This window comes from Eptesicus fuscus, chromosome 7, assembly GCF_027574615.1.
Source record: "Eptesicus fuscus isolate TK198812 chromosome 7, DD_ASM_mEF_20220401, whole genome shotgun sequence".
Classification (NCBI taxonomy): Eukaryota; Metazoa; Chordata; class Mammalia; order Chiroptera; family Vespertilionidae; genus Eptesicus; species Eptesicus fuscus.
In genome coordinates, this window is record NC_072479.1 from 9,528,207 (window position 1) to 9,553,463 (window position 25,257).

Genomic DNA, 25,257 nt, shown 5'->3' on the forward strand with positions numbered 1-25,257 from the left:
CAAATTTAAATCTTCACAGGCTAGTTAAACAATACTTTACCATCCCAAGCAGAATGCAGAAACCTTACTGCCATATGGACCCTCTGCACTCTCTCCTTTGTGCACTGAAACCCCCACCAGATAATGCTATAACGTTGGTTTTCAGCTTTTAAATATATTTTAAGGAACTCAATAGCTTTTTCTTATTTGTGAAGCTCTTTATCTGACCCTCAAATCTAAATGAGAACTCCTCTGGGTAAAGTAATCTTGGCTGTTGAGACTTACCATTCATCACTGAATATTTCTTGCCACTGCCTTCTGGCCTGCAAAGTTTCTGTTGAGAAATCAGCTGACAGTCATATGGGTGCTCCCTTGTAGGTAACTAACTGCTTTTCTCTTGCTGCTTTTAATATTCTCTCTCTGTCTTTAACCCTTGGCATTTTAATTATGATGTGTCTTGGTGTGGTCCTCTTCAGGTTCCTCTTGTTTGGGACCCTTTGCTTTTTCTGGACATGTAAGTCCATTTCTCTCACCAGGTGGGGAAAGTTTTCTGTGATTATTTCTTTAAATAAGTTTTCAATATCTTTCTCTGTCTCTTCCCCTTCTGGCACCCCCATAATGCAAATGTTGGTATACTTGAAGTTGTCCCAGAGGCTTCTTACACTTTCTCCATATTTTTGGATTCTTTTTTCTTTTTGCTCTTCTGATTGGGTGTTTTTTGCTTCCTCATATTCCAAACTGCTGATTTGATTCTCCGCATCCTCTACTCTACCGTTGAATTCCTGTAAATTGTTCTTTATTTCAGTTAGTGTATGCTTAATTTCTGACTGGTTCTTTTTCATGTCTTTGACATTCTTACTAAGACCCTTTAAAATCTCATGAAGATCCTTGAGTAACCTTATAACCACAGTTTTGAACTCTGTATTCAGTAGTTTGCTTGCTTCCATTTCTTTCATTTGTGACATCTTTCTTTGTCTCCTCATTTTGGCTGCTTCCCTGTATTTGTTTTTATATATTAGGTAGAACTACTATGTCTCCTGGAATTGGCAGAGTGGCCTTGTGTAGTAGGTGTCCTATAAGGTCCAGTGGCTCAGCCTCCCCTGTCACCTGAGCTGGGAACTCTAGGTATGCCCCTGTGTGGGCTGTGTGCACAGTCTTATAGTTGAGCCTTGATTACTGTTAGTATCTCTGGGAGGAGTTGACCTCCAGGTCACCTGGGTGTGAGGAGCAGCTCTGTCTACAGTGGGGCAGCTGCTATGCAGGAGGTGAGGCCCAGCTGAGAGTGCTAGGTCTTGGGCCTTTTATTGATAGGTTTGGGGCATGGTCACCAGCTGCAGCTTGTTTGAGACATTTTAGCAAAGTCTGAAGCCTGAGCCAGTACAGGCCATTCATATGGAAAAGCTGCTGCAAACAGCTTGGGCGGGGCAGCAAATTGGATGGGGGGGGGGTCTCAGAGAATCCCCACAATCCCCACGGTGGAACAAACAGTTGTTGCTCCAAGCTGATTGAGACTCAGATATGGCTGCCAGTCAGCCCGGTAACAGGGGAGGTCCCAGCACAGGAACAATGACCCCTGCGAGCACCCCTGTCTGGGAGAAAGCTGCCCCTGAGTTCCTGCCCCAATGCCAGACAGTCCAATTCCTCCCAGTATGTGTCTAGGTTCGCCAGAGCCACCTGGAGCTCAGAGGTGTTGAGTCGGAGTTTGTGTGCTGGCCCTTTAAAAGGAACATCTGGGTCTCCAGCAGCCTCCATGTCACTCAGCCACAATCCCTGCTGGTTTTTACAGTCCATAGTACAGGAACCCTTAGCTCTGGAACCCTGGGCTAAGGGTCTGGGACTCTTTGTTCCTCATGGGCAGCCTCCACAGAGACCATCTCCCTCCTAATTAAAAAAGTGGCACACCTAGTTGTTGGACCAGCCCATTCTGTGCCTCTTCCCCTCCTACCAGTCTCAATGTACTTTCTCCTTTACTTCTCTAGTTGTAGAACTTCCATTCAGCCAGCTTTCAGGTGGTTCTAAATGATGGTTGTTCTGTATTTTAGTTGTAACTTTGATGTGGTTGTGGGAGGCAGTGGATTACAGTTATTTCCTACACTGCCATCTTGAATCTCCTAGCCTTTCAGTTCTTAAGTCTAATTTTATACTCTTTAATATTCTTTCATTTTTCCTTTATCTAAGCATGTCTTATCCTACCTTCATTTCTAAAGAATATTATTATTGGACATAGAATTCTACACTGATGGTTCTTTTCTTCCAGCACTTTGAAAATATTCTACTGGATTCTGGCCTTCATGGTTTACAACAACAAAAAACTGCAATTATTTGAATTGTTGTTCCCTTATAAGTAATGCATCATTTTTCTCTGACTGCTTTCAACATTTTGGTTCTTTACTGGGTCTTCTCTGTTGTTGTTGTTCTTTTAAAATCTATTTCTTTTCAGTTGCTCATATTAGACACTTTCTAATTTCTATTGCTGGACCTTCAATTTTACTGACTCTTGGTCATCTCCATCCAGTGAGTTTCTTATTTTAGTTATATTTTCCAGTTCTAAAATTTCCATTTGATTCTTCCTTCTATCTTCTATTTCCTTGATAATATATTACATCTTTTCATTCATTTTAAGAGTACTTGACTTTAATTCTTGGAGCACTTGAAAGTTGGCTGCATTTAATGTCTTTGTCAAGTAAATCCAACTTCTGTGTCATCCTGAGTTTATTATCTATTGGCTGGCTTTTCCCCATACAAGTTGAGATTTTCCTATTTCTTTGTATGCTGAGTGATTTTACATTGTAACCTGGGCATTTTGAAGATTACATTATGCAAGTCTGGGTCTTATTTAAATCCTATAGAGAATTGATAGTAGGAAATTAATCAGGTGAAGTGCAGGCTTCTAGTTTCATCCAGCCTTCTGTGGGCTGTGCTTCTGGTATCAGTTCAAATTTAAAAGCCTTTGAAGTGCTATTAGGATCTGTCCACGTGTGACCAGATCTGAGTCTACGTACAGTGTTAGGGTAAGATTCACACATGTGCAGCTCAGGAGTAGGCCTAGGTGCTCATAAACACTGAAAAGTTCACGTTCCCAAGTTCCTCCCTCTCCCCAATCTTTGCAGTCCTTTCCGCTTTCCTGGAGCTCCCCTTTTTAGTCCTCAGAGGCTGGGATTTTATTTTATATTTTTTTATTTTTTTGTGTTACTAGAAATATACTTATAAGAACCGAATGTGAGACGAGCAATAATAGTTATGCTGACAGGCAAATGAATCAGTCTGTAGTGAGTTTCTTTCTGGACCAACAGTTCTTTTGAGACCCAATTTCAATGTCCACCAGTTCCTTATGTGCACATGTCGGCACTGACTTTTCAGCTCTGGATGGTGGACAAATGGTGGTAATCCAGGTCCGACTCCCTCTGATTTGGTCTCTCCCGGACCCAGGGGCACGGCTTCACCCGGACTCAGGGGTGCGTGGCCTCACCCGGACCCAGGGGCGTGTGGCCTCACCCGGACCCGGGACCCAGCCTCACCCGGATCTAGGAGCGAATGGCTTCACCCGGACCCAGGTGTGTGTGGTCTCTCCTGGACCCAGGGGCACGGCCTCACCCGGACCCAGGACCCAGCCTCACCCGGATCCAGGGGCGCACAGCCTCACCCGGACCCGGGATCCAGCTTCACCCGGACCCGGGACCCAGCCTCACCCGGATCCAGGGGCGCACGGCCTCACCCGGACCCGGGATTCAGCTACACCCAGACCCAGGGGCACATGGCCTCACCTGGACCCAGGGGCACGTGGCCTCTCCCGGACCCAGGGGCACGGCCTCACCCAGATCCAGGGGCGCACAGCCTCACCCAGACCCGGGATCCAGCTTCACCCAGACCCAGGGGCGCGTGGCCTCGCCCGAACTCAGGGGCATGCAGCCTCACCCGGACCCGGGACCCAAGAGGCTGGGATTTTAGTACCCCATCTGTTGTACACTTCTCACAACTGTGCTCACATATGTGGCTAAGTGTCAGAGAGAGAATAAAAGCAATGAGATTGCCCCACCCTCATGGGATACAGTTACAACAAGCAGAGAGAAGGTGCCCTTCCCTTGGGGTTCGGCTTTGGTAGGCTCCGGTGGCCACAATCATAAGGCCACTTGTAGGGTGCTGTTAGGAGAAAATGGAGAACAAAAGGGAGCTTCACGTGGCTCCCTCAGAGTGCTAGGAGTTCTCTTTCCCACTTCTGGAACCAGAAACAGAGGCTTCTCCTGGAGTTCCTGCCACCATGTCCAGGTGTCCACTTCCAGGTTTCAAACTGCACTGAGTTCAGGCCAGGAACTACTGGAGAGAAAAGCTTGTAAATTCACCACCAGTTCTGTAATACTTCAAATTCTGGTCTTCCTTCCAGTCTGCCTGCTACCTGTTACTTTCCAGAGTTCCAGTAGCTGCTCCATGCATTCTGCCCACAGGTATATGCTGTGTTCCACGGGGGATCCTGGGCAGAGTGTGCTCTCTCCATCACACCCAAAACCAGAATTCAATTGGGATCTTTTGGATCACCCACCTGGTTTGTGTGCTGGATTTTCATATAAGAAATGATGTGTGAGGAGCTGCTCATTTGCAGTAGTACACATTAAGATCTGAAGAAGGAAAACTTCCTGACTATATAAAGAAAAACAACAACATTCTGAATATCTCAGGTCTGAAAACTTGCTCAGGCCTTACTTTTGGGAAAATACATAGCATCTTGTGGCTCTCACTCAACAAACATTTGAATCTGTTTCATGGCTTGCCCTGGGCATGGTGGATGGTATCCCATGAATGGGTTTTTATCCCAGGAGTGGGCAAAATACTGAGCTTTACTTAGGATTTGGCAATTTGGGGCAATACAAAACCCCATACCGGTACTAGTGTTCCTCGGCCAATGGTATTGTTGAATGGAGCATGGCTTTTTCCTGCAGCCACTGAATACTGTCCTTCACTGAATGTCAGAAGTGTGATATCTCAGCATGAGGTCAAGATGCTATCTTGCGTTGAGATTTCGGTCACCTGGTGTTGCTAGATTGATATAGGAATAAGGAAAATCAAAGCAGAAACACTCTCACCACTGCCTGAAAAGGGGTCCTGTGTTAAGGGGTCCTGTGGCATTTTGGGAACTGTCACTTTCCATGCAGCCCTGGTCAGAGGCAGGGGCTGCAATAAATGTCACACATGGTTTTATCCAGCTACAATGTTGATAGGCTAAACCCACCTCTGCATTATTCTGATCACAATAAATAATTTCATGTCTTTGTCAATGAAATACCATGGTCGGAATGGTGGAAGGAATACTGGATTGAAGTCTTGGTTTTACTACTTACTAGCCAGGAGAGTTTAGAGCAGAAACAGCCCTCTTGCTCTGCTTCTTTATTTGGAAAATGGGAATACTAAGAGCTCTCCTGCCTATCTTTGGCAATACTAAGAGGAGCAAATAGCTTTACAACTATTAGGTGAGCTATTTGACTGGGATCTTCTTGAAGGAAGACCCTGTATCATATCCATTTTATTATTCTGACATTTTGTATCATATTCATTTATTATTCTGACATTTAGCAGGTGCTTGCTAAATACAGGGTGGAGCAAAAGTAGGTTTACAGTTGTTTGTATGGAAAGTAATACAATAATTAATAAATAACATACAAGAATAAACTGTGTTTTGCACACTAACAACTGTAAACCTACCTTTGCCCCACCCTGTATTTGATGAATGAAATAATCAACCAAATATTACTCAATCAAATCAACCTGAGTTATCTATAAGATGGGCACCCTAACATCTGCATCAAAAGATGAACCAGAGCATTAAACAAGATAATGCACAAAAATATAACAGGCATAGAAGTGCCCAGGACACATCGGAGATTCACAATTACTTTCCCCCTAAATTCTGTAGGCTTTTCAGATTTTTTGAGATTAAAGCAACATGGTTCTCAGAATTGCAAAAGGATGTAAAATTCAGTGGGTCCAAACAGAATCAGTTTAAACTGTGAACAACTACCTTCATGCTTTCTCTGTCTTGTGGAGAACTGACCCCTTTATCATTTCTTACCTCTGATAATATTACTTGTTCTGAAGTCTGCTTGTCAAATTAATATAGCTATTCCAACTTCCTTTTAGTAAGTGTTAGCATGTGTATCTTTCTCCATTCCTTTATTTTTAATTTGAATCTTTATATTTAGTTTGAGTTTCTTGTGGACAACACACAGTTGGGTTCTTAAACAATCATTTATGACAATCTCTGTCTTTTAATTGGTATGTCTGGACCACTCACATTATTGACATAGTTGCATTAATATCTATTATATCTTTGTAACTTTTCTATTTACTGCATTTCTTCTTTTTTCCCCCTCCCCCTCCCTTTCCCTCTGCCTCCTCTGTGCTTATAAAATAAACATAGTTTTCTGGCTATGTGTTTCCTTCAAACTGAAACAAAAAGTGGGGAAATACTATCACTGAAAATTTCAGAAATGATATCACTTCCTATCTATTTTGTCAGCACAGTATTTAGGAGGGTCTTTGCTTTCAAGAGAACATTGTCATGTAACAGGGTCTCAATATTTTTTGCATTGTAAATGCTTTTCTTTTTGTTCCTGATAGAGCTGAAGTGATGGACTTTCATGCTCAGTAGGGGCTGAATTACAGATATAGGTGGTTTGCCTCTTAAGTTTGTGCAACACATAATTGCTTTTGTGAATTATGTCATAGGCAAACTGGCTGCAGTGTACCACATAAATCTCATTTTTGCTGTCTTAGTAATTTGATTGTCAGGAATAAAATGAAAAATGAAAGTTGTGTGCTTTTCATTTCAAACCTAGTTTCAATTACCTTTGGGCATGGGTGGGTCTGCCGCTCACACTTCAGTGAACAGGGGGAGGGAACAGCACCTGCTCAGTGAAAAGTCCCCTGGAACTGGAGGAATGCTTGGCCTGTGCTCTTCTCTCTGGGCACAGATTGTCACTTCCACACAATGCCCTGTAGATGTCACCATTGCCACTTCTCACAGAGTAAAGTGCCCGCTTCACAGTGGGCAGAAGGGAGGCCAAACTTTGCTAAACCATTTGATTGTCAGGGAGACAGGATAATCTGTTGCCCAGACCTGTGCACAACCAAAATTGCCAAGTTCTAGGGTACTTCCTCAATCTTTCCTAGGTTTACCCCTTGTCTGGTACCTGTTGTTGCAGAGCACTCTCCCCTTTCGGCAGTTCCTCTTTCCTTGGCTTCGATGAGGAGGGGTTCGTCCTTTCAACAACACCTTTTCTTACCAGTTCCTGCTTCTTTCTCCTTTGCTCCTTCCCTGGTCCCTACAGGGCTGTGTCCTGTGTCCTCTTTGCTCCTCTGTACACAATATCCTGTCAATCTCATCCTTTTTCATGTCAATTCTCCCATGTTGATTTTCTAGAGCTTCCTTTTTCTCTCCTGACATCTAACCTCAAATTTAACCCAATAATCATAACTCTCCAGCATCATAGAGCAGAAAGGATGTTGGAAATCAACATGGGGGTCAGGGAAGCTACCCCAGTGTGGAGGGATGCTGCTGAAACACAACCAGCACAAGCAGGGTGGTAGAAACCATGCATTAAATTAATTTAAGAGCAGCAGAATTTCAGAGCCACACATTAACTCTAAATAATGGAAGCTCCTCCCACCTGAAATTCCTGGGAGAATGGGACACAGGACATCCCTGAAATGTGGGATGAGATTCCAGACAGTTTATTCTGAATTTCAAAGGGACAGGTGATATTTGAGTTAAAAGTATATTTTTTTAAATGAAAAAATGCCCATCCACCAGCCCTTATCACCTCTGGAGAGTTCGTTGATGCTCAAAATGTATAGTCCCATAGAAGATATTTAACAAGAGGACCCGTGACCCCTTTAAACAATTCTGAGCTATAAACACACACAGGTCCTAGGTTCTTAACACTCACATTCCACAGTTTTGTGATTCTGCTCAGGAGTTGTTGGGGTGAGGTTTTGTCACTTACCACCTGGGCCCCAGAATCGGTTCATGACCCTGAGCCTCACTCCTATATTTGTCCACCCCTTTCCATCAACACCCAGATCCTCCTTCTGGCCCTTCCTGCCACAGTCTTTTTGCAGCAAGGGTTCAGGAATCTGGAGAAGGGGCTACGACATAAATGAATAGAAACTAGACAAGAAATATAAATTTGGAAGGCATTTTGGGGTAGCCAGATGGAAACCAGCTATCTAGTGGATTGGCTCTCTGAATGTCCCGACCCACGGCTTTTTATTCACACATTTTTCCCTTTAGCAAAGCAGATATACATAGCAAAGGTAAGGTTTGATAAACAATAAAGGATTATCAGGTTAGGGGAATTGCCCTCAGCTGTTTGGCAGCAGGTAATAATATGCAGATCTTCAGCCCTGCTGTAGATGTCCATCAGCCTTTTGACCAACTTCTTGCATTTATTATGGTAACTACTGTTCTTAGCCTCCAGCACCTTCCACCTCTCCCCTGGATTGTTAGTTATTCTGGCAGAACCACCTAAGTGTTTTTCTGCCTGGAGTTTTCTTCCTACCACCCATCTCAACCTGCTACCACATTCCTCTTCCTCAAATGCAGCTCCAAACATTTTTGTACTATGTCCAAAACTCTTGGTGCATCCCGATCGCCTCAAACAGAGTCCCTTCTCTTTAGTTTGCTCTGCCAAGTCCCCAAACCCTTCTGTCCCATTTCCAGTTACTGGCAGTCCTACACTCCAACCTTTGGGCAAATTAGACTCTTCCCAGCACTGTCCTGCCCTTTCCCAGGACCCTGCCACCTGCAGTGCTGGATCCTTCACCTCTGAGGACTGAAGTCTTACTTACTCTTGAAGGCCAGTGCATAAGCCTCCGTCTGCTCTGAGGGGGGACTGGGGCCCCGGCTAGAGGAATCCTCCTTTCTGCTGTGATCTAACAAATGTCTCTCCTCCAGACTTGGAAGTCAGGGTCTGAGACCTAGTTTTCAGATCTCCCCTTTAACAAATGGGTGTTGAATTAACCAGGATGGCTAGGGTAGACAGTGAGGTGTCTGTGGATCAAAGGTAATTCAGAGTGTACAATACTGAGGGGAGGTGGGGTGGGAGATGTGGAGGGAGGATCTCAGCACAATTCATTACAGGCAACCAGGTGCCTTAAATAAAGGGCCCCATGTTCCCAGGTCTAACCTGGATGAAAAGGTACAGCACAACCCACTACATGCACCTTTTGGAAAGCAGATGGCAACAGCAGGCAAGGAGAGGGTTAGCCTCATCAGACAGCCACCCACAGCCCCCTCTCTCTGTGCTGGCAGTGCCCCGAGAAGCTGTAGGAGATGGCAATATCCTTAGAAATTCACTCGGGTTTTAAATGCTACACAGCAACTGGCTACTTAAAAATGGTTTTCCCAAAGAGGAAAATTGAACATATTCTCTAAACTGTGATAGTCATAGCAGGTACATTGAAATTGGGCTGCACCAATGAGCAGGCACCTTGCAATGAGCTCACCTGAGGAGGAGCTGGGCATTTTCTGGCATTTAAGTGGCAGCATTGCCACAGTTAGAGGAACTGAATCAAATCACAAATGCCAGGGCCCCTTCACTCTAGTCTTGTCCCTGAAGTTGGACCTTTAGTCACCACATTTTATAGGGAGAAAAGGGTGAAGATAGGGCACAGATAATAATTAACCAAGCTGCTAAAATTATTATTAGCATTATGAAGGTTGAGGCACGAAGAAGGACTCCATCCTTGTTCTAATGAGCCTGGGAACGTAAACTTTTTTGAACTTTCCAGTTCTGCATCAATTCCTGGATCTACCTCTGATCACCTCCCAAAGGACTCACGTACCAAGGTGTTATAGTAATATATAGAAATGTTTAAAAATGTTTAAAAATGTCTAAAAATGTTTAAAAGGTTTTGAAAGATTTGAGTTAACTTTCTCGAAACTTAAAGTGTGATATTAAGGACACATTCCCTACTGCCCTGAAGCGTGTGTACCCCATAGATAAGGATTTGAACTTCTATTACTGACTCAGAGTGATTTGCTAAGATAACCATATGTGTGAGTGATGTACTCTCCCTAGATAACCACATGTAGCCCCTCGCCCTGTTTGAGATGAACATGTGTGCATTGACGTAATTCACTGACAGCCACCTGAACTGCTGCGGGTACGAACAGGCTTTAAAAGTGGGTCCTGACCAGCCAACAGTGCTCACCTGTCGAGACCACCATAAAGGCACATCTGTTTGTCAGTCCGGCAAGTGATGCCGCTCCATGCTCCTCTCCCTGCCAGACGACAGAAGAAGGGCTAGTACCTCCTGATGAGACGTGACCGAGCTCTCCGGTGAGGAATGCCGGCCCCCTGCATCCAGACCAGCCCAGCCCAGCTGCCGGACCCCAGAGGACAGCACTACCGGGATCCTGTTAAAGCCTGTACCCATAGCATCAGGAACTATTGTGAGTAATAAAGTGCTGTGTGATTTGCAATTGCATATGTTTCATGTGGTGTAATTCCTCTGGCAGTTAATTGAATAGTTTTGTGTATGTTTAAAATTGAAATTAAAGCTTCTGGTCTTTTTGGTTCTATGCCTGCCCTTGGTCCTGCTTACGTAGAGTAGCCTCTTCACTAGCATCTACTTGAATGTCCCGACACCTGCACGGTTAAAGTTTATCCAAAGGGCCGACTTAGATAAACACCCCAGATCCTTTCCCAGGATCTACTTGGGACACAAGGTCACCTGATTACCCCCAAAGGACTCATACTTACATCCACCTGACATCCATTATCCAACCACCAGGCATGACCAGACCACCTGGCGTCAGTCACTCAGACGACCTGGCATCCATCATCCTAACAGCCTGGCATCTGACTGATAACCATTCTGGACCATCCTAGGGCTAAGAATGCAGGATTCATTATGCTCAAGAATGCACTTTTTACTATAAAAACTTTTAACTTTTCTTTCTTCTTTGGAATATTTCTGGGTATTTGCCTAACTGTGTTTCCCCTTTGCAAAATCTAAGACCCTTGAATAAATCTCTATCATTTATTTCTAGCAAAGCCTCCCAGCTCTTTGAATTCCTTTGAGAATAAAAACACTGAGGTTTAGGAAAGTTAAAAAACTCATCTGTCACAGGAAAAAGGTTCTGGAGTTGAGGAAACCATATCTCCTATCTCCTCAGGCAGTAATTATTTTTGAAATTTATTGTTCCTTCAACTTGTTTTTTTTTTTTTCTTTGAGAGAGGTTTACAGCATTTAATTTACTTAAAAATAGATTTCCAGTGCATTTAAGTAGAGACATTGGTACTAGTATTTGTCAGAGGGCATGGGTCTAGATGGGTTGAATAGTGTGGCCTCGCAAGGTAGCATTCCCACTGCACTCTGCTGCCTCCCTGGCCTGTAGGAAACTACACTGGCTTCTGCATGTAGAATATTTTAAAGGCGTGCACTTTTACTACAGACCACATTTACCCAACTGCCAAGGAGGGTCTGCAAAAAGCCTGAGGCCTCCTTTACAGAGGAGAAGGTGGAACTCCTCTTTCTTCTCCCAGGGCGTCTCTCTGCATGGTCCTGGGTCATGAACTGCTTAATGAAGGAGACACGTTCTGAGAAACATGTCCGTGGGTGATCCCGTGGTGGTGGGAACATCCCAGAGTGCACTTACCACCTAGACGGTGGTGCGCACTACTGTGACTGTACGCGCTATACACTTATACCGCCGGCCGGGCAGTGGGTTTGTTTACACCAGCATCACCACACGCACTGGAGTGATTGCGGTGTTAGCCTTTACTGTTGGCTCTTCTTTTGTAACACAAGTGCCTGACTTAAGCTTGGATTGCTGAGGCATCCATTTCAAGGAAGGCTATCTGAATAAACACACTACCAGCCACTCACTAGATAAAGAGCCAGGCTGCCTCCCCTTCGTAAGGATCTTTGTTTTAGATTTTGGTTGATTTGAACAACTGAACATTTGGGCTACTTGTTTTTTTCTCTTCCCACTTCAAATTCTGGCTCTTATGTTTAGATTCACAAATAAAGAATGATCCATAGGAAACCTTAGGTCCGTCCTTAATGCCAACATAAGCAGAACCCCAGGTACCACACTCCCCCCCACCCCCACAAATGACTTCAACGTCATACACCTCAGGACCTGCAAGTAATACACTGTTGTTTTCTTACAAAGTTTCCTAATGGTTATCACCGAAGGACCTCTTGCAATAATAAGAACCATTAAGGGTCGGTCCAATTGTAACATTGGTTTAGAAAGCAGAGATATTCATGAGAAGTTCATGGCCTAGGCGAGTGCCCCCAGGCATTTCTAGATGATAACATTGCTATTGCTAGAAGGAGAGGCACAAAACAGTTATGTGTTGCACTATGACTTACAATGGCTATGAAGTCACTAGGTGATAGGATTTTTTAATCTCCATTATAATTTTATGGGGCCACCATTATATACATGGTCCATCATTGACCAAAATGCAGTTATGCCAAGCACGAATATATTCAAAAGGAATGTCATTTAATTAAAAAGAAAAAAACCCACTTATGACAAAGTATAAGAGAGTTGAACTGAATGGGGACAACTTGTTTCTACCTTAAGTATCTATTCTTAGCTTATTACCTCATTATGAAATTTATATTGTCTGCCGAAACCGGTTTGGCTCAGTGGATAGAGCGTCGGTCTGCGGACTCAAGGGTCCTGGGTTCGATTCCGGTCAAGGGCATGTACCTTGGTTGCGGGCACATCCCCAGTAGGGGGTGTGCAAGAGGCAGCTGATCGATGTTTCTAACTCTCTATCCCTCTCTCTTCCTCTCTGTAAAAAATCAATAAAATATATTAAAAAAAAATCTGTTAAAAAAAAAAAAAGAAATTTATATTGTCATCAATGAAGTCCCAGGATTGGGAATCTTTCATGAAAGTTTAGAACTTTGCAGTTTTGAGTTTTATTTCCCACCCACTACAATGTTTTCCATTTTTGACACCCTAGGCCAGGAGTTCATATTACTTCAAAGCCCTGTTTGATATTGGTAATATTGTGGTATTTGGGGAGTTATGCTAAAAATTTCCTTAAGTTAGAGTCCTAAGAGTAAAAGCAAATACTCACACCAGCCAGGTAGTGTGGCTATACTTACTTCTGTGATGCAAAACATTATTTCAGAACAACAATCATTGGAACAATTTACTTCACTAACATTTCCCACCAGGTTATATGCTGAACAAATGTCAGAAATGCCAACCTAAATGCTCACATTTTCTCTAAGCCTTTAGTTATTCAACATAAAATTAAAGGAAGAAAAGATAATCACAGGGCACTGCTTATAAGGGGGAGGGGAACAAAGCAGTATATTTAAATGGGCATTTTTAGGATTTAGGGAACAACAAAGAGTTCACTGTTTCCCATTTTGATCAGGTGTAATTACTGCTCTGAGAGCTTCACTCAGTGGGAAGTCTCTGAAACATCGAATCCTTTGGCTGATGGGCACGATGGCTTCTCTGCTGCTTTTGGAGCGCTAGGGCAGACATGCATGCTGGTGAATCACTGAGGTTAAAATCTAAATGTGCTAAATGGCTAAAGCAAGCAAGCAAGCCTTTATTTTACAAGAGGATTCTATCTCTGTCTGTTTGCTTCTCCCCTTCTATACACACGGACTGTTTTGAACAAAGAACCCATCCCAGGGCTTCTACTGGTAAGCAAGGACAATGAATCTGGGCCATCTTCACAACCAGGTGCTGGCGATCTGTTTTAGAGGAATCATTGAACTTTTAGAAAAAGTCCTCATGTCCCTAGAACTCTATCCACCAAACATTAGCTCATTCACCAGAAGTTTAAAGACAGGGAGGGGGCACCACTTTGCAAACATCAGGCTCTGAGCATCCCCTTCTCACACACATTCTTCCTCTCTCATTATGAGCATTTTTCACCTGGGCTCTCTCAGGTCTCCTTTTCAGACCAATTCCTTCCGAATCACAATAACTGGGCACTCACCTGAACACATACCACTTTCTTACAGCAATAGGTGAAAATTCACCTTAGGTCATTTTCTGTTCAAATCCTCTTTGTTTAATTTCTGGATTATTGTTTCATTTTTTTTTTCCAATTATGTTTTCCCCCTTAACTACATCAAGAGCACTTTGAAGGCTGGGTGAGAGGAAGAAGTAGCATCATAACATTGTGGAAAAATATGGTGTGGGATATATTGTGGCCCATAACTTTCTATTATGCTGTCTTTGGAAGGCTGCACAATCTCCCTGGGCTTCACTTTCCTCAACTGTCCCACGAGAATAATATCTATATCAGGTAGAGTTGTTAAGAGGGTTAAAAAAATATGTGTAAAGTACCTACGACATAGGAGATGGTCAATAAACAGGAGTGATATTACTATTAAGGAGCTCTGCCATCTACTTTTTTGAACCCTCTATAGAACCTTTCATATGGTAGAGGCAGGGCTGATAAAAAGCTTTTACTAACATAAGTGAACTGAAGTTGAAAAGTTGAAGTTGAAATATAGAAGAACTATATTTAAAAATATGTACCTCCCAAAATACTAGTAAGTCACCTAACAGCAAAAACACAGATAAAGTGCATATGGCAAAATGTACATAAATATTAAGTATAGATGATGCATATTTGGGTATTATTCTTTCTACCATTTTATATTTTAAAAATCCTATATAATAAAAGTCTAATATGCAAATTGACCAAACAGCAAAATGACCGGTTGCTATGACATGCACTGACCATCAGGGGGCAGACACTCAACACAGGAACTGCTCTCTGGTGGTCAGTGCACTCCCACAGTGGGAGCACTGCTCAGCCAGAAGCCGGGCTCACGGCTGGTGAACGCAGTGGTGGTGGCAGGAGCCTCTCCTGCCTCCACAGCAGTCGGATATCCCCTGAGGGGTCCTGGACTGTGAGATGGCACAGGCTGAGCTTTAGGAACCCCTCCAGTGCACAAATGTTGTGCACCAGGCCTCTAGTTTATAATAAAAGATCAAATAGTGAAAGCATACATATACACACATGCACACACTTTGGGAAGAAGGAGACTGATACATTAATTTTTATTAAACATAGAAAGTACACAAATGTTTGACATTAATTTTCATGCCTTTTCTGCATAAACTAATAATACATAAAAAACAATGAAAACCATCATCTACTGTCACATTCATAAAGTTAATGATAAAATGACACAGATTAATGTAAAAATATTTAATAACTATAATAATCTTATTAAAAATAAAATGAAAATAAACACACCCTCAAATATAACTTAGATAAAAGTTGATGCTACAGGGTGAGGCACACCACTTAATAAGGGACCACCAGCTGAATGGTTTCCAAGATTAGCCACCAGGGGCTGCTAAAGAGAAGTGTTCTTGGGAGAGAGATCCAAGATGGAAGTTACCCTCACCTCCTCCCAGGACCAAACTGGAATTATAACCAAAATATAGAATAATCAACCTGAAAACCAATTGAAGACTAACTGAAGTCTTATAACCAATAACCAAGGATTTACAGAAGAAGCTTCAATGAGACTGGTAGGAAGAGCAGAGACATGAAAAAGGCTCCTAAGTGTGGGGGCTGAGGTTCCAGAGGGATATCTCAGCTGCAAAGGTTCCCCCTGAGAAGTGTGGAGTCTCAACCCCAAGCTGGGTTCCCCAGCTCAGAGAACCAGAGCTGGGAAGAGGTGCCCACATAACATCTGGCTGTGAAAATCCATCGGGATTCTGTCCACCAGGGAGAGACATCAGTCTGTTAGAGACACAGGCACCCTCTTAAAGGACCAACACACAAAAGCTCATTTGAAACCCTGCGCTCTGGCAAAGAGAAGGTAGAGAGGACAAGTCATGTGAGGAGAGACTGGGATTTGGGCTTTGGGACAGCCACAAGGGTAACTATGTTGAGACTCTCTCTTACACCACAGACACCATCTTTGTTGGGTGGAGTATATCCCTCAATGTAGCATCCACCTGGGGAAGAGCAATAGCTCCACCCTCTGGACTTCCTGTAGGCCCACACTATAGAGCTTGCACCCTGTTGAGGAGTCAGCTGCCTGGGCCAGGGTGTAGAGGTCTGGGAAGACTCAGGGGTGTCAATGACTAAGTTGTGTGGTTTTGGGGTGGGAACCATTCCTCCCACTTTCCTGTGAACTTGACAGGTGCTTCCCCATCATGGGCTCTTGATGACCCCATCCTCCTGAATCCTGGTAACTCCACCCTGCTAAGGTCTGGGCAGAATCCAGGACACACTGAGTTGTGTGACTCTGAGCTGGGGCCCACTCCCCTCCACTGTCCCCCAAATCTGACCTGTATTTCCCAGTCACAGGTGATCCACTAGCATCATTTTACCTACTCCCAGTAGTGTTCTCAGGAACCAGGCAGCAAGAGGAAAATAACATCGTTCCATTTGATCCTCAGAAGTGCGAGTCCCTGAGAGTCACACTCATTACTACACTACCTGTTGGTCCTAGACTCAGATATTAGCAAATCCATTTGGCAAGAGGGGAGAACCAGGCCTAGCCTCAGGGGAAGAGCTACCTTGAACCAGAGTAAGCAAGAGGCTGGTGCTGGCACTCAAATGTTGTGTCTTAGAATCTCTGGACACTGGGCTCAGGCTGTGAACTGACAACTTTCACAGCCACCCTGCCAGGAGTTGTAAAGCATGGGGCAGAAATGAAAGATTCTTATCCAGTGTCTGAGTCCTTTTTTCTAGTGACTTCCCCTATACTGAGACTTACTTAATGGCATCAGCATATTCTGGAAAAAGTATAAAGCAGCAGTGCAATAGCTGGACTAGAAAAGTACTACTATTCTTAAAGTACACCCAGGCCAAAACCTTTATGTACATATTAGAATTAAATGAGTGGTTTTTGCTGTGTTTTAACTTTATATATTATATCTCATTCATGTCTTATTCATCCTAATTGAGAGTAAAATATTTGAGGGAGGGACTTTGTCCGAGTGCCTTGTACTAAAAAAAAAAAAAAAAAAGTTTTATTGAATATTTGTTCAAAGTACCTTCTCCATTAATTCACAACATTATCACGATACCCTTGGGAAGAGTTATTAGTCCTATTTGAAACTGAGGAGACTGAGACTCACACAGAGGTGACTGAGTTAATGGGAGTCTGAACAACAGCAAGGATATTATTCCTTCTGGTGATGATGATGAGGCTTAAAGAGAGCCAGACACTTGCTGAAGATCCATAGCTAGACAAAGGTGGAGGTGGGGCCGACTCCTTGTTGGCCGACACCTTGTTGGGACTGAACCCTCTCCACTGTGTGGGGCTTTGCAGATGAATATACTACAGTGTAGAAAAGACACATGTGTAGAGTTCCAGCAGGGTCTCCTAACCAGAAGAATAAAAAAGTTGTTGCTGTTTCAGGCTCGCTAGAGAGGCCATGCTCTTCATAGTGGGCATGCTTGGCTATGACCATTTCTCATCCTATATAATAAAGAGGTAATATGCAAATTGACCATCATGCTCTCACAAGATGGCTGCCTATGACCAGGCTGGCAGGGGGGTTAGTGAGGGATGACCAAACGACTGAACAAGCAGGTTGTGTGGGGTGACCAGGATGGCAGGGGGTTAGTGAGGGGCTACCAGGCTGGCAGGGGGGGCAGTTAGGGGTGACCAGGGAGGAAGGCAGGTGAGCGATTAGGAGCCAGCAGTCCAGGATTGTGAGAGGGATGTCCGACTGCCAGTTTAGGCCCAATCCCTGGGCCATGATTTAGGCCCTGGGATTGCGCCTAAACCGGCAGTCGGACATCCCCCAAGGGGTCCTGGATTGGAGAGGGTGAAGGCTGGGTTGAGGGGACCCCCGCCACCCCGTGCATGAATTTCGTGCACCAGGCCTCTAGTTTATAATAATAAAAGTGTAATATGCTAATTAGACTGGATGTCCTTCTGGACATCCTTCCGGATGACCTTCCAAATGAAGCTGGGGCTGCGAGCCCCTTGCACTAATTTTGTGCATCAGGCCTCTAGTACATAATAACAATGCATTAGCTTCCCACACGAGTGACCTTGAGCATCTCAGGATCACTGATCCTTGTCATAGAAGCTCCATCATTGGAGGTTTCCAGTTGCCTCTGTCTCTGTTTTCCAGGTGCTTCACCCCACATCATACCTCCTGGTGTCATTCGACATTACAAGCAATCTCTCAAATCAATCATCTTAAACCACACAGGATGTATGACAACCTGTGAGGAAGCCACTGGTGTTCAATTACAAGCTTTTTTTTTTTTTAACATGTCCATTTTTCTTCTGGGGTTTACCTGGAGAGAGAGTTGAAAAGAAGACACTGTGTGGGAGGTAAAATGCCATGGTCATTTGGGAGACCTGTCTGGAGTTGCTGGTTGTGATTTACTGAGAAGAAAATGAACTACATGTCCACCATCCATCTTGCTGAAATGCCAGGCATGTGCAGCTCCAGCAGTAGAGAGGGCCCATGGGGATCCCTGCAAACCCCCACTCTGGTTTGAGAGCCATGTATATGCTGCAGAGAAATGAAACTCATGGCCCATGGGCCAGCAAGGAATTTTCCTGGGACACACAAAAATACAAAACTACAAGAACCAACTCTTAATTTTGGCATTAAAACTCTCTTCTCCTCCATGATGCCATAAATGAGGTCCAAAAGTTCCAACTGGAAAAACACAGCTCATATTACCAGTATGTTATATCAATGTCCGTCTACGTGAAACTCTATCAAGGATTTGCTATAACTGTGAATGATACATGAAAGGAGTAACCCAGAGTAGGCAGAGTAACAATGTGAATATCATCATTGATTTTCAACGAACAAGCCCATTTTCCTCTCTTTACTAAAGACCTGACAGGCAGTGGAAAACATGCATCCAGCTGAAGAACAAAAGACATGCCACTCTTTCTCTAACAAGAAAAATGCTCAATATTTACCATGGCAGGGAAGGCCTCTTTGGCACCTCAAAAATGTGTTTGTAACTTAATTCTTACAGGTGGGTATACAGCCACTTCAGTGGCCGTATAAGGTTGTTTAAGGTTGACAAACAGTACTAGACCAATATGAAATTCTGATTGGTCTGTTACTGCCAAATCTGGTCATCTTGTCCTTCATTAAAACAGATTGGTAATCGGTTCTTTCTGCTGAAAGCTTTAAGCAAAAGAGAAGTGAGCAGAGAAAAGGACAGATTGGGTTTCTACACTGGGGATCAGGGGAGGGCAGAGGGGCTCATAAAAAGCCAATCCTCCACACTTGAAGGTTCAGATGATAAATAAAACCAGTGGACATGGTGCTACCTAACATTTCTGATTTTCTTCTTTAAATTAGACAGGAATTTGGCTGGCCCATTTTCTTTTTCTTTCTTCTTCTTTTTTTTTAATCCTCACCCAAGGATATTTTTCCTTTGATTTTTAGAGAGCGTGTGAGAAAGAGGGAAAGACAGAGAGAAATATCAATGTGAGAGAAACATATCGATTGGTTGTCTCCTGCACGAGCCCCGACCAGAGCCCGGGCAGGGGAGGAGCCTGCCCTTGACCAGAATCAGACCCAGGACCCTTCGGTCTGCAGGTAGACACTCTATCCAATGAGCCAAACTGGCTAGAGCTATTAATTCATTTTCTTACATAACATTTTTACTTTTTCCCATTTATAGATACCAGGAGGTCCATATGTGAAATTTAAAATGTCCTATGGGTTTTTAATATGCTAATTCACAATATTTAAACCTCATAGGTCAAAGTTCAATCCCTAACCACGCACCAACCCCCAAACATGCCTTGGCTACTTCAAGGTGAATCACCAAAGCCTCACTGAGACCCCAGGCTTCCACCAGTCTCTGTTCCAGGTTGAGGGGTGGGAAGCTCAACTATACTATGGCTAATAACAGACTCTCTTCCGGACGGCCCTGGAGCCTCTGGACACGTACTTGCTGAGAAGGAGCCAGATCTATCTGCATTTCCAGACACAACCCAGGGAGCAGGGAAGCCTCCCCAGGCCCATCTGCCCTGGGAGCGCTGGGAGCGGGCCCTGTGGAGATGCCCCAGGCCTGGCACATCGCACTAGCAGCAGCCCTGTCTCCCTGAGACCTGAAACAGGCAGACAGTTCAGAATCTGGCTGTCTCATCTCTGCAGTGCAAACAATCATGGGTCCCATTTCCTCCAAAAACTTCACCTTTAAAATGTTCATTTATGTCCTTTTCTTTCCTTTTGACACAATTTTCCCTTTTGGAATCAGGTTACTAAATCATTCTTCCCAAACTAATTTCTTTCACAGGTCACTATAAACTTGGCTCCCAAACATGCGGCCAGATATTTCATGACCTTCTGAAAAGCAAATGCGAAACCCAAAGTAATGTGCTCATGTGCGCGCGAACACACACACACACACACACACACACACACCAATGTGACCACCCTCTGCCCAAACTAAGAGCCCTTCAACATTCATCGAATGTGGCCTCACCTTTCCAAAGAAGTGCTGAGTGGACACGGCAAGCGCCTGGAAGCCGCAGATGGCCCGTCTCAGCTCCCGCTGCACAAGGCCCAGCTGCCTGGCCTGCTGTTCGCTCCTCTCCTTCAGCCGCTGAACCAACTGCCTCTCGGCTTCACGGGCCTGCGGGTCCGGCTTGGGGGAAAACCCATTTCGGGGAACCGTGCTCCTCTGCTTGGGGTATCCTATTAAAAAAATAGTCACTTGTGAAAAAACCATGCAGCCCCAAGGGGACAACAGCTCATTACAGGATTTCTTCAAGAGCAAGCGGCCAAAAAGGAATGGTCATGGTTTGTCACTGTCAGTATTAGAAAGAAAAAACAGACAGGGACTTAAAATATTTGCTCTGCTTATGTGGTTCTAGGTGCAAGTTTCATGCTTGGAAAAAGAGTAACAGGCCAAATTGCCCAATTCCTTCCAGCTTCCACCATTTCTTCCAGGTCTGCTTAGAGAGATTAGAGTAGATGGTTTATCTTCAAGGGAATTACTCTTTGAAAATGTCTAATGGGAAGTAAATCAATCAGTTCAGGTCAAAGTCATAGTTGTAAGGTAGTAACCTTTTAATTGAGCATCAGGGAGTACTGCCCACGTGCCCTTGCTTCCCTTTCTGTGGTCATTTATTGGCCCTTTCTTTGATGTCTGATGCAAGTCATACCTCTGATGGCCTCTGCTCCAGGGTTTTCTGGCTTTAAATTTCTACAGCATCAATGTCCTCCAAAATATTCCCCCAGGTGACCACTCACACCACCTCCACGAGTCTTGGTCCAGTCCAAGCCACCATGACCTGTCACCCATGGGAAGCCCTGCTCCTCTCACTGCACAGATTATAAAGGATAATCTTTATAAATATCGAACATCTCATGGCCTGTGTTGACCCCTTCCTCCAATTATGTTCCATTGTAGTAAGAAAATGCTCATTCCTTCCCATGGCCCAGGAAGCCTCTGAGATCTGGTTCCTGCCAGGCAAATGGTGGGGGTATATGAATGGGCAGGGCGATGGGACGCAGGGAAAGGAATGAGAAACTCTGCCTGGGGTTGGGGACAGGATGGGGGAGGCTTTAAGGAGAAGTGACTATTACGCTGAAGCTTGAAGGCTAAAGGCAAGGCCCCCAGAAAGAGCACAGACAAGCACTGTAGCATGGTTCAAGATCCTGGGTAAGCAAGGGTCTTCCTCAGAGCTGCTGTCCTCCTCGTGGGAGCTCGGGCTGACCTGACACCCAGAGAACATCTGCTTTGCACGATGGACTTACTTCCCAAAAGTGCACGCTTTCCTTTGCCCAAGTAGATCCTGGGGCACATGACAGACACTGACCACACAATCACAAATAACTTTAATACCTCAAACATTCTTTTGTCTCCTCTTGCTCACCTTCAAATCACTATGGAGTAACACATAAAGCAAATCAAAACCTGATACACAGGCAGAGCAGAGAAATGGGCTTGGAACACACAAGTGGCCTCATCTTTTAAGGAGAAAAGATGGTTAATTGCTCTAACTACTTCTGATTGGTAATTTAACGGTAACCAAGACAGTTTTAGTGAAATCTTCCTCCTATTAAGAAATCATCTGAGATTCCATTGTGGCCTCACATATGACATATCTTAAACTGGATGGCTTAATAGAATAGTAGAATGTGAACTTATTGCTTCTTTAAAGCTGTCTTTATGACAGTAGCATACATAATATTCCAGAAAATTTACTTGCACATTGTAGGAAAGTCAATGTTAACATGTACTTAATTTCAATATTCTCAATACTGAACATAAAAGAAAAAAAAACTACCAACAAACTATGTGAGATTTACTGTGTGCATTAAACTCTAACACATAGCCTAAGACCCCAGGTGGGCTCTTTTCATGATTACTGTTTGCCATTTTATTGCTATGGCTGGTGATTTCATCAAACACTCCAGTGTTGTAATTATTGAGGTACCAGGTGTCTGACACTGATACTATAGGAGATATTTCTTTTAGAAATCTGAAGGAAATAATAAGCACATTTCTAGCTCAATGAATTAAAGCTAATTGCAATCTAGGGCACACAGAGTCACGTGTGAGCTTGTGGATAGTAGTAAGTAATCAGGTTGCTGTGTATTTTTGGCTGTCAGGTTTATTCCCTCTTATTATTACTACTAGAGACCCGGTGCACGAAATTCGTGCATGGTGTGTGTGTGTGTGTGTGTGTGTGTGTGTGTGTCCCTCAGTCCAGCCTGCACCCTCTCCAATCTGGGACCCCTCGAGGGATGTCCAACTGCTGGCTCCCAACCACTTGCCTGCCTGCCAGCCTGATCACCCCCTAACCACTCCCCTGCCAGCCTGATTGATGCCTAACTGTTCCCCTGCCGGCCTGATTGCCCCTAACTGCCCTCCCCTGCTGGCCTGGTCACCCCTAACTGTCCTCCCCTGCAGGCCTGGTCACCCCCAACTGCCCTCCCCTGCTGGCCCGGTCATCCCTAACTACCCTCCCTTGCCAGCCTGGTTGCCCCTAACTGCCCTCCCCTGTTGGCCCGGTCACCCATAACTTCCCTTCCTTGCCAATCTGGTTGCCCCTAACTACCCTCCCCTGCCAACCCAATTGCCCCTAACTTCCCTCCCCTGCTGACCTGGTCACCCATAACTGCTCTCCCCTACTGGCCTGGTTGCCCCCAACTGCCCTCCCCTGCAGGCCTGGTCCTCCCCAACTGCCCTCCCCTGTAGGCCTTGTCAACCCTAACTGCTCTCCCCTACTGGCCTGGTTGCCCCCAACTGCCCTCCCCTGCAGGCCTGGTTTCCCCCAACTGTCCTCCTCTGCAGGCCTGGTCCCTCCCAACTGCCTTCCCCTGCAGGCCTGGTCCCCCCCAACTGTCCTCCCCTTCAGGCCTTGTTCCTCCCAACTGCCCTCCCCTGCAGGCCTGGTCCTCCCCAACTGCCCTCCCCTGCAGGCCTGATCACCCCTAACTGCTCTCCCCTACTGGTCTGGTCGCCCCCAACTGCCCTCCCCTGCAGGCCTGGTTTCCTCCAACTGTCCTCCTCTGAAGGCCTGGTCCCTCCCAACTGTCCTCCCCTGCTGGCCTGATCGCCCACAACTGCCCTCCCCTGCTGGCCATCTTGTGGCGGCCATCTTGTGCCCACATGAGGGCGGCCATCTTGTGTGTTGGTGTGATGGTCAATTTGCATATTACCACTTTATTAGATAGGATTACTATCAATATCATCATCATCATCATTATTAGGTTAGCAATTATATTCAACTAGAGGCCCAGTGCACGAATTCCTGCACCAGTGGGGTCCCTCAGCCTGGCCTGTGGGATCGGGCCAAAACTGACTTTCCGACATCCCCTGAGAGGTCCTGGTTTGCGAGAGGGTGCAGACCAGGCAAAGGAACCCCCCAGTGCATGATTGGGGCCGGGGAGGGATGTAGGAGGTTGGCCAGCCAGGGAGGGAATGCGGGAGGGCTCCAGGGCGTATCTGGCCCATCTCACTCAGCCAGCCCATCTGGCTCATCTGGCCAGACCCCAGCAGCAAACTAACCTACCTGTCGATTGTCTGACCCCTGGTGGTCAGTGCATGTCATAGCGAGCGGTTGAGCTGCCTTAGCATATCATTAGCATATTACGCTTTGATTGGTTGAATGGCTGACTGGTCGACTGGACACTTAACATATTGGACTTTTATTATATAGGATGATTAATAGACAATACAAAATGATTTCCTGAAATCCTATTCTTGGTGCTTAAGGGAAGCAAAGTTTGCCACCCCCAAAATATGCCTTTTGGAATATTGATTATTTTAAGCTGGTTATTATGAAACAAAAGACTCAGAAAGAACCTTTGACCCTCCTCCTTTACCCATGTCTAAAGAAATTTAGGTAGAGGACCTGCTCCAGGAAGTGAGCCATAACAAGATAACTATAGTTTAATCTGAACCAGTTGTGATAGACAGGGAGGGAGTAAGGTCCCTTTGCTCAAAGTCCTCTCTATGTCCCATTGTTAAAGTTGGCTCAGGAAATATTTGTTTACCATACATTCATTTCCATCTCCATGTGAGTTGCCTTCCTGCCATTTGAAGTCCCAAACCACCCCCCTTCCCCACCTTCTCCTTAGCTCAAGATGACATATAAGTCTCAACTGCCTAATGTTTTTTTTGGGTCTCATACCTTTTGGCACCCCCAAATGTACATCTGTAACATAACCTTCTGACATTTTTCTCCTGTTAATCTGTCTCATGTTGACTTGATTATTAGCCCAGCTAGAAGAACTTAGAAGGTGGGAGGAAAGTTATATTTTGGGCCCCCACAGTGCTTACTTGATATTGATGTTATTACTACACTGAGGCTCGGTGCATGAAATTCATTCACAGGTAGGATCCCTAGGCCTGGCCAGTGATCAGGACTGATCGGGGCCTTCCTGCTGCTGGCAGGGGCCTTCCTTCATTCCGTGCCGCCCCCTGGTGGTCAGTGCATGTCACAGAGAGCGATCAAACTCCCAGTTTCCTGGTTGAACTCCCGAGGGGACACTTTGCATATTTGCCATATATATATATATATATATATATATATATATATATATATATAGACTTTCATTCACACACTCAATTTAGTGTTCTATTGAACACCAGTACACTCAGTCCACATTACTATTCCTCAAGCCAACAAACAAACATTTGAGCTAAGATACAAGCTTCCCTGAGAACATCAGCTTTTGGTATCAACACACCAAGCAACAGTTTAGCTGATTTGTGGCACCAAACCAATGCTTGCTTAGGACTCGTGGCTGGCTGTGCATGTGCCACCCAACCAACGTCCCGGCACAGAGTAAGGCTCAGAGTT

General features: G+C 44.8%; 1 protein-coding gene across 3 annotated transcripts in view; it reads right to left on the reverse strand.

Moving 5' to 3' along the window:
* The window catches only part of MTUS2 (microtubule associated scaffold protein 2), a 366,940-nt gene that overhangs the window by 81,125 nt on the left and 260,558 nt on the right, over positions 1-25,257 (reverse strand). For all 3 annotated transcript variants that reach the window (XM_054719703.1, XM_054719702.1, XM_008158182.3), the window contains one exon: positions 20,424-20,635. In XM_054719703.1, the coding sequence (XP_054575678.1) occupies positions 20,424-20,635 (212 nt within the window). The remainder of the gene's footprint in view (positions 1-20,423; positions 20,636-25,257) is intronic.